The 10,948-nt window shown below is 41.4% G+C and overlaps 1 protein-coding gene across 1 annotated transcript in view; it reads left to right on the forward strand.

The window, feature by feature from the left end:
• Positions 1–10,124: 10,124 nt before the first annotated feature.
• The window catches only part of LOC134069301 (TBC1 domain family member 9B), a gene marked incomplete in the record, with an annotated part of 30,738 nt that continues 29,914 nt past the window's right edge, over positions 10,125–10,948 (forward strand). The window contains 1 exon segment of the mRNA XM_062525253.1: positions 10,125–10,380. Within this exon segment, the coding sequence (XP_062381237.1) occupies positions 10,263–10,380 (118 nt within the window).

Here is a 10,948-nt window from a genome sequence, read left to right on the forward strand (position 1 = left end):
AATGATGCATAGCCTACCGTTTGCCACATGTGCTGGCGTGCACTTCCAGTAGGCCTACATCACTGGCCATCCACTCCCCACATATGGGACAAGTTGTCTGAAAGCAAAACAGCAAAGATTTGAATTTAACAACTGTTTGCCTACTATGTAGGAATCTGATTGGAATCCTATAGGACTTTTTGATAAGCTATCATATCAACAAGAAACTCGACTAAGGCCTAAAATATCAGCAGCTAGGCTAGCCTAGGCTCTCGAAACCCAAGGATACCACAATGTAAGATAACTCATACAACGTTCAGGTCTTGCTTATTGATGGATACTCAATACAAGTTATTGTTGACAACCACAGCCAGTAACATATCCCCAGACTGATTCAAACAGTTATTTCGACGCACTTCCTTTTTCCCGACAGATCAATGTCCACTACACCTTATTTACACTTGTTCTCATTCTTACTAAGTGCATTCACCACCTGTGTTCTGATCTGACGTAGCCATCTAGCAGCTAGCTAGCTAGCTAACATCAACACCTTCACAATTACTATGAACTGTTCATGGAACAATTTATATCCATGGCAGAATTTTGAAAGGGTTCTGCTGTGCACAATTTTCAACACCTATGACAGTCTGACTTTTGGCAGATCGCTGAAACGACGCTTTTGGTAACGACCATTAAAGGGATAATCCGGAGTGAAATGCACTTTAGATCAATGTTTCGGACTATTGGGGGTACATACGTTGAGTTGACACCAAAATCATGTCATTCGGATGTATTTTGAGAAAGTTGAAGTTTTGAGAAAGAATGAATTTAATCGAGTCCGTACCTTTCCGGAAATGTTAGTAAAGTGTTGTTAAAACGTTGCTAGCTGCAGCAGCGACATTTCCGGAAAGGTACTGACTCGATTAAATTCATTCTGGACTCTCTATCCGACCACATAAAGGCGTGGGGATACCTCGGTTTGGCTTTAGGGACCCTCTACTCACTACCACGTAAGTGTAGTGTTGTTTGGAACAGTAGAAGAGGTATAAAAATAACGTTTTGTAGCGGCGAAAGGACACGCCCCGGTCACTTCCAGGCTAACGAGTTTTGGCTAAAAACTGTGAGCTCGAACTTTCTCAAAATACATCCGAATGACATGATTTTGGTGTAAACTCAACGTATGTACCCCCAATAGTCCGAAAAATTGATCTAAAGTGCATTTCAATCCGGATTATCCCTTTAACACAGCTCTGCTCACTCTCTGTTAACTGTAAAGTAAAAGTAAAACTTCCATTACATACTGACTGCGAGGAGGGCTGTCAGTGTCAATCAAATTTGGCTCTTCAGAAACGGCCAATCACAGCAGAGCCAGTACCAATCCTGGTTCCGCCTCCAAGTAGAGATCCAGGGAGCAGATATTTTCCTTGCGCGAGCAGAAATCAACTTCGAGAGAGCAGAGTGACAGTTCGGCCCGCTGGTCAGATTTCTCCTCGCTCGGAGAGAAGTTTCCTCTGACTGCGCGTGCGCGGAGATAATTGCGCGTTCACAGTTCATATTTTACGAGTGCGAAATAATATAATACGCTCAAATGTATGTTTTATCGAGCGAGTGTTTTTGGCACTAATGTATTGCCATAGCCTATTAGCCTGTTTGATGCTCATTGAGCTCAATGCAAATCGATGCTCACAAAGTTTGTACATCACACTGACATGGCTATGGTTGTAGTTATGGGCAGTAAAGAAACTGTTTTTCTTTTAATATATATATATATATATGCCGGTATATAGGGTTGCTATTACCCTTATATCTGGGAGATTATTGGTTTGATACCTGTGTTTGTCACTGATCGATTTGACATGAACAACATGGCAATGTCTTCAAACATAACTAATTTATACTTATATTTAAAATGTTTAACATTTTAAAACACAATATTTAAGTAACATTTAACAAACATTTTGCTAATCGTGCATTTTTCTCACCCTTTTGTTGGATATGAATAAGCGATATTCTACAGGTGTTAATTCTGCAGGTCTTCTTTTTCCACCACAGTCAGGTGGCTTTTCTTTCTCACTCCTACTACTGATGTTCATCAGTGTCCTCAAACGCTCATCATCCAGATCTGGAAGATCCTTTTGAATCTCTTGAATGCATTCAGCTTCCATATAGATAGAAAGAAGAACACACTGAATGATGCAAGGAATCAACAGGGAGGTCCAAGGTATTGTAAACTGCCAGTATAGTCCTATAGTAGGTATGGTAAACACCCTATTATGTGGGTTGTAGCCTGGGCACCTCTGCCCTCCTCTTTATAAAACGTGACAGCGTCGCATGGTTGATGTTGTTGACCAATGCTGCCTGCCTTACTGAGCTGCCTTTCTCCACCTCACTGCATGCCCTAGCATACACCTCTCGGGGTACAAGTCCCCGGGAGGTAGTTATTTTACGGATGCGAGGCATATCTCTCTTGTTCTCTTGTAGTTAATCTGTTAATTCATGTCAAACACGTTTTGTTCATTAAAAATATGTTTTATTAGTTAAAAGCATTTGTTACTCATTACAAAATATTGTATCAGTTCGCTGCTGTATACAGGTTTCAGCGCACAATGTGACTGCTTTTACGCATTGAAAGGTGCAGGACGATTGTAACAGTTGTTACAATCGTCCCGACAGTGCTAACTGACACTTAAACATATTTTGCTTCTACCTCAAAACGCTGACATTTCACACTTTCAGACATGTTTAAGTAATGATTCGTCTCTCGTATGGTCATATTATCATTGCATGAAACGATAAACACAAGTTGTGATCACAAAAAAAATACAGCACGTAAGATTTTACTTACCGATGTCAAAAACTACACCAAAGGCCTTGTTGTCGTTCTGGGACACACTGGTGACACTATAATCTTTGGAAAAATATACCTCTGAAGTTTTGTTTTTATCAATGCATATGCCTCTAACACACTCTGAATATCAATGTTGTATGATTGTTCATCAATTTGAGTTGCTTCGCCTGCAACCTGGATAAGTGGTGGAAATAACTGACCACTGCTGAGGTATGACTGAAGAACCTGGTGTTTTTCAGCTAATGTTTTATTTAAGTTTAAGGCTACGTTTCCACATAGCAGGGTATTTTGATAAACGAATATTTCCATCCCTCCGTTTTCCAAAATAGCATCGTGCACACACATAGTTTTCAAAATAGTGTCCGTGTACATTTATCCGCATAAATACGTTGTTGAGAGTCATCATAACTACGCCAAGCCTATGGGCGGCAGTGTAGCAGGAAGGAGAAAGCCATGCAAGCCAAACAAAAGCCTCATCGACAACGACGACTAACACGAGCGACTTCCTGTTCCTTCCTTCTCAAACCAGTTATGGCACGAGGTTCATTTGTGTGGACAGACGGCGAAGTTGAGTTGAAGTTGAGCCCTAACATGTCTCTGTTCGTCTAATAAAGGATCTGTATTTGCAAATGCAAATATATAAAACGTGCTCCCACCAAAAGAAATGCTACCGCTACCCGGGCTGCTTCCATTTTACTAGACTCTGACAGCTGTGTACGCAAAACGTCGCACTTTTGGCGCATAGATTGCGTAAAACTTGTTTTTCCTCCGTTTTCCTCAGTGTACATTCAAACGCGAAAGCAGAGTTTTGCTAGATCTCCACTTTTGCCGGAGTTTTTTTTAGAAAGAATCGTATTCAGAGGCAAAATCGCCGTTTGTGTGTACACGAAAGGTGCAAACGAAGGGAAAAGTCTCTGTTTTTCAAGATACCCGTGTATGTGGAAACGGGGTCTAAGAAATTGTGAAATTTCCGGGCACACTGCTTCAAATAGGAACGCTTGCTTTCAAATCTCAGTGTCCAAACACGCATAAGTGGTCCAAATTTCAAGATAAGGTGAGGATAATGCAACAAGTAGTCAGTGTTGCCAGATTGAGTTGACTGATTTCCGCCCAATCACCCCGCTGTCTTCAGCAAAAAAAAACGCCCGATGACGTTTTTCTCATAGAGAACCATTGAACTTAAAATGTTATTTACCCGCCTACAGCTTATTTTCCCCCGCCGAACGATATAAAAGAAGCCCAATTGGGCCAATCTGGCAACACTGCAAAGTGGTGATGCTTTGGTTTTAAGGTGTGGTCAGGGAACAGGGTTTTGCGCAAGACTACATCTCACAACACCTTCAGATATAAAACCTCATTTCTTTCAACTTCAGATACAACTGCCAAACCTCACTATCCATAGGATGGTTAATCCACCTACCAACATAGATTTAGCCTGGCAAGCCAAACTACACAGAAATGTATAGTCTGGGGTCGGACCATTCACAGAGTTGAAGCCTGTGGGTGGGATGAACAGTTGTCTTTCAAACTGCCTCTGCACGTAATAGGCCAGCATTTGTGACCAATCGTAGCCGGTTGGCAAAACGGCAACAGGGCTGCCAAGTTTCAGAAAATTACAAGCGACAGTGAGATGCGTTCGTCGAACATTTGTTTGACTGACTGTCACACTCAAAGCGTGACACTTGGCAGCTCCGATTAGATTTGCTTTTTCAAGTATGAACTTACCAAGACAGACGCAAATAGATGTTATGTTACACAGCTCTGCAACAAGTATAGGACAATGATAGACGTAGCAGCCTTAACATTAACTTGGAAACTCAAAGAGAAACAGCGAATCAACAGTGAAGAAAATCTAGCAAGTAGGAGAACGTTTTAAATCTAATTATCGGAGTCGGCGCTGTTGTGTGTGAAAGATAAGTTAGATGCCAAGACCCGCCTTTCGTTGCTTCTGATTTGTTTATTACGTGATGCCTTCGGGCTCAAGGACTCCGTACACAGATTCTGATTGGCCAGGCTGAACTCGAGCCTGGCGCAGGCTTGTCCTCAACGGTGCGACCCTAGACCATCCCGCTAGGCAAAAATATTTTTGGCCGCTAGGGTGCGTCTAGATTTCTAGGCTAACATAGATTGGTAGTAAACACCAATTCTGGACTGCTGAACCACTGAGCTTTTTGGCATTTGGCTTCAATGAACACGGTTGATTGTGGGAATCATTCCCTAAAAGTTTTGTTTGTGAAATTGCCAGATTAGTCTGGTCATGTTTTTCAAATTTAATCAAATAGTCAATGTAGAGGGCCAAATCACTTGCCACAACTCCCTCAAAGAGATCATGCCCAAGACAAGAAGGAAGGCCAGTGGAAGCATGGAAAGATCTCCGGGAGTTAAAGATTGAATCTTTTTTAGTCTCATTCATCATGTTAGTGTCAGAGATCAGTTGCTGAACACTCTCATGATAATTTTTTGGAGTTCTGCAAGGGCAAAGTGCAAGGGGTGACTGCTGAAAGGTGTGCCTGTCAATCAAAGTACCCTGTTGGCTGCTACAACATTTTTTGGTAAATCCACCAAAGCAGTGTGAGCCTAAATTGTCACCACATATAGCAACAAGGGAAGCCTTGATGAACTTTAGCCTGATGACGTCATACTCAATTCTTATCAGAATATGAGTCTGAAACTGCTCCATTCAGCTGCGATTATGGGGCGTGATTCAACCGATACAGTGCGGGGGGGATAGCTCTGCACTCATTGGATAGACCAAACCAAACAGAACAAGTTATTGGCTGTCAGTATCTGCGAAATCTAAGACAGAAATATGTAGCAGGGTAGGCTATGGAAAACATCCTCCTTCGTTTTTAAAAATAATTCCTTCAAACTGTATATGCAATGAACAGCTGGGGAAGTGTGTCGTTAACCCAACGAGCAAACAGACATTTTTAAACAAACGGGAACAACATCACCCAAACATGCTGTTTTAACTGGGTGAAAGTGAAACTGAAGTTTTCCCACATATCCTCGTTGGTCTAGGTGTTCAGAAATAGTTAGCGAATCCGTGATAAAACCTCCGTTTCAATAGCTAAGATAAACGAAAGGCCGAACTGCATGAACAAATTATGCATTCATAGCCATAGCGTTTCTGTTGCAATCAAAATCAACTTAAGCGAACATGGTCTCACACCTAACTCGTTGAACGAGGACGAATGCAGCCGTGAACGTCACTGCTGTTCATATGTCAATCATCACGTAAAGCCCGCCCTGTGAAATGTGATTGGTCCGAGCCGAAGTGTATCTCGAATAATAGCAGCTGAACGGAGCAGTGCCAGACCGAAGTTCCCTGCAGAAAAGGAATGGAGGCGGGGCTAAACTTCGGTCTGGCATCCAGGCTAGATGAACTTACCATCTGCAGATCAAAATCCTGTTTCCTTGAGATCTTAAAGAGACCCTATGCAACTTTTTCATAGTCATAAAATCACTTAGAAATCGTTGTTTTGCTTGACTGACCAGTTTTATCGAAAACAATCACATTTCCTCCCGCCCCTAGTGTCCCTATCCGCTATTACAACCTTGCAACTTTCTGATGAACGATCGTCTGCTGTTTACATCTGGAAGTCAGAGACGCATAAGGAACAAGAAGAACCACGCTTGCAATTTATATATTTATATATAGCCTATATATGTATAAATATACACGCTAAAGCTGTCGGGGAAGCTCTGCAGAGAAATATGCAAGCATAAAACGAGCGAAAACGAAACCGAAACCAGAGATGAAATCGCCAATCCTGCATTGTTCCTCTTTAAAGGTCCTCTACGAGGCGGGAAAACACACTCTCTTGGCCGAAATATACAAAGTCTTCCTCCCTACAAAGCAACACAAGTTGGGTTGGGTCAATAGTTGAGCGGTTGTAAGGCAATATTTCTTTCTTTCTTTCTTTGCGGGTAACAAACGCTGGCTCATCAGGTCCACTTGGTGCTTAGATGGGGAAATGTGAATCATCATGTGTTCCTACTAAGGAACTACTTTCGTGAAAGTGCTGGAGCGTTTGGGGATGCAGTGACAGCTGACCGAGGGTTTTATGGAGTCGTCTGTGATCATTTTCTCAAACATTCTGTTGTGATCATACGTTGTCAAAACAATCTGTTGTAGCAACCGAAAAGCCGCTTGAGTGACGAGGAAACATTTACCATTTTTGTCCAGCACATTAACTATTCTACTTCACTATGATATCGTATACCAAAGTTCGTTACAAGGCATAGTCATGGTCCGACTGCTTTCTATAAACACATCTTTCGTTAATACTAAAAGTTGCTTTTCCCAAATTTGTTAGCAAGAAAGAAGCAAAACCGTTTGTCCCTCATTGGAGTTCCAATTTACGGCAAACCCGACAGAATTGCCTTTCTGTTGCACTCAAAGCTAATTTCCTAGTAGTAGATAGTAAACGCCAGGAGCAGAGCGGTAGATAAAACAGAGTGGCGACACTCCCATAGACCTCCATAGGAAAAAATGGCAGCGCTTTTTCCAGACTATTTCCTCGTTATGGGGCTTTTGGAACTGTTTACAGCCAATCTCTTGGTCAGTAGTCAATGAGTTAATTGATTACACCTTCCAGCATCAGAAGTACATCCCACCCTCCTGCGATTCAGCCATTCAGCACAAGTTATTTTGGAACTTTTGATCGTGGCGGCAACATCAAAGAGTGTCGCAACTCTCTCTTTCTATGGCTCTGGCCAGGAGTAGGCCGGCTAACTATGACCTACCTACAGTGGGCAGCTAATCCAGTCGTCACCAGAGCACCACCCAAACATCTCATTAACAATGCAGCTCATTTGCATGTTGTGAACTTGAAAATGAAAATGCAAATTGAGAAATGGAAAATAAATCGCAAGCAGGTGTCAGTTTTAATTTTATTTATCATTTTGGCATACATTGTGCGCATTGTCAGGAAAAGGCAAAGTCAAAGTGAAGTTTGCATTTTCATTTTCCAACTAACATTTTCATTTGAATTGTTGGCAGTAATATACCAGGATGGTATTGAAAATGAAATGACAAATAGACGTTTTCAATGTATTTTTTATTTTTGTCACAAATGTATCGTGTTTATCAGGAAAATGAAAAGCCAAATGTATGTATTTCATTTTATTTTTTAAATTTGGCAGGATAATTGCACTGACACTTTGAAAATTAAATGGCAAAACGAGTTTTTCATTTTAATTTCACTGTTTTCCTTTTCATTTTCTTTTTGGCAGGAAACTCCCCCATAGACGTACACAGTTGTGGTCAGTGTTCTGCCCCCATGTTTTTTCTATCATTTCTCTCTGGTTGTCCATGGAGAGATTCCCCTAGATAGCTAGTACACTTCAATTATATTGTTGTCTTTCAGAGTTGAATCCGAGTTAGGTGTAAAGATGAGTTAGATAGACTAGCCATTGTTATTTAAATATCATATGGCTAAGTTGACTTGAGGCTAGTTGACTTGACTGAAGTTGCTAATGTAGCCTAGCTAAAAAGCAACCAGCTCATAATGAAAAAGGATAGGAATAGGTCTAGTATTTGAGAACAACATATAGCCTATATTCTCAAGATAGGCAATAGGCCTATTATAGAATAATGTTAGGCTACAGTCAGGGTTCCTACTGTAAAAAAAGAGTAAAAATCAATGACTTTCACTAAGAGCCAGAGTGCTTGTAGCATAGGGTGCTTTTGTAAATTCAATCCAACAGGCTCTGGACGCTCGAATGTGACGCTCACGCAAAAAAGTAAGTGTGCTCGGAGCGCTCGGAGTTGCACTTTACGACCTAGAGTAGGCCTAGCCTACATTGTAGCAAATTGACCCTCCTGCTTTTTTTTTTTACTGTCTATGGCTTTAACGGCTTTAACCAGAGACACTTATATATGAGCCTTAAAAGGACTTTGCTTTACAGTTTTTCTCAATTGTTTACACACAATTTCTGGTACTTGAGTTGAGACACAATTCCAATAATATGCAGCTCATGCCCCAACCTCCTGAACCGATTCTGCTTAACTATAAGCATAATTTCTGAAGAAAATGTCTTGTTCTCTGAAGGAACACACTGCCGTTAAAATTCTAAAGCTACAGTAACTGCCCTACCATGCACACTGACTCATCACATGGGCAAACACCTGTCACACAGTTTTACAATTATCAATCACAGCTTCAGTATACAGTAGTAGTACAGGCAGAGGCAGAGCCAGAGGAGTGAAAGTAAGAGGAGGAGGACGGGGAGGCCAAGGACCGTAATCTCCAATGAGATCCGAGCCACTAGAACATTGCAGTGCTGCGTATCAATACAGTACAGTACCGTACAGTACAAGCTCAATGAGCACAGTAGTACAGTATTGCCTGTGGGCTGTTCTGTAGGACTGTAAAAATAAAGTATGTTTCAAGTATTTGGGGAAAGTATTCCTACTTTGTATTCCTACACAGTTTACAGTATTTTACTATTTGTTTGGCAGCTGAGGGATTACCAACGCAAGGGCTTCTGTCTCCTGAACAGGAAACTGAAATCATGAGCATTGTCCTAGAAGAAAACGCCATAATTATGCCAAATACAAAGAAAAATAATAGAAAACAATGAGATATTTGAAAATATTGATAGGGTAAGCATATCAACTTACTGTATCAGCTTATCTACTGTTTGTAGTAACACTGAACAAAAAAAGGCCCAAAGTCATGATGAATGGAGAAGAAGTGTTTTCAATTCATTGCAGTGTTTTACACTGAGCACATCAGTGTTCAACTGGTCCTTATAAATGTCTTGATATATGATGGTTTGTGTGTGTCTCTTGAGAACAAAAGAGCATTTTGAGGAGAAATTGCATTGTTTTGAAGGTATAGTGTCATTTTGCAGGAGAATTGCAGGGTTTTGCCCATTGTGTGTGTTGTTTTGGATTTGTGTGTAGAGTTCTGGGAGTATGAGGCATGTTCTCAGAAAATGTGTCTTAACAATCGAGAAAAACTGTAACCCTCTCTGATTGTAGCATGGGTGAGCAACTGGGAAGTGGGATAATTCTAGAATTTAGGGGCACGGCACACCTGAACTAGGAACTTCCCAGTTTGAAGCAACTTTAACCATAAGTGTCTCTGCTTACAGTACCTCAGACATACAAAGCATGCCATAGATTATTTATTACTAAAGAAATTAGACATAATCCGTTGATCAGTTAGCAGAATACAATGTGTGATTGATTACAAATTTCGTAAGTCATCTACGTCAGTACGTACAGTGCGTAGGGGCGGATCTTCACGTTAGTAGGAAGGGACTGATGCAGTAACAACAGCAAGACGCGAGCTGACGGCCCATGGGCTCCAACTCTGCTCGACAGACAGCAAGTCTGTCAAACCGAGCTTCTCGAGTATATATTTTGCTGGAAAATCGTTAAACAACTTTTTTGGTTCAAAGTCATATTAAGCTGGTCACCAGTATGTGGATAACACCCGAAGAGGTGTTGCTTGCCAACGCTCTGTGGGTTAGCGAAAGGGCGAACCCCTTCTTCATTTTACAGCGAAGAAAGGGACATGGTAAAGGAGGAGGCATCACTGGTATGTTTGTTTGAGGATATTATGGCGCATGACACTAATGCTACCATCCAGAAACGTGAAAGACATCATTTCAATGTGATTCGTGTGATCCTGTGGTTAGATGGCTTTGACGTAGCTAGCTTTTGGTAGCCTGTGTTGACGTGGTCGGACAGGCTAATATAAAGTATCCTTGCTAACAGCTGACTGGCTAACGTAGCCTACCTGACTTTGTGTTTACACATTGTCATTATTCGCATCTTTCTGCCCGCAATCTCTTATTATTATTGCGTGTCATGAATCTGAAACACCCTCATGTCTAAATATATACCCAGAGTATGCTCTGCCATTGTCATTCATTATAGGCATTTCATAAATGTGTGTCATGGGACCTGAACAATAGAGATTGTTTTTAGCTAACTGTAGGAGTCAGAGCCAGACGTCTTGTTGTTTACCCCAGAACATCAAATATGTTTGCCAGTTAGCTTAGCTCCCGCGTTATTCATGCATCCGCTGGTCCGAGCTAGCTACTATGCACACACAACCGTGGCGCCCAGAGTTGTTATTCATAGGCCAACTATTTCAGAAAGGA

The sequence above is a fragment of the Sardina pilchardus genome, chromosome 21, assembly GCF_963854185.1.
Source record: "Sardina pilchardus chromosome 21, fSarPil1.1, whole genome shotgun sequence".
Taxonomy (NCBI): Eukaryota; Metazoa; Chordata; class Actinopteri; order Clupeiformes; family Clupeidae; genus Sardina; species Sardina pilchardus.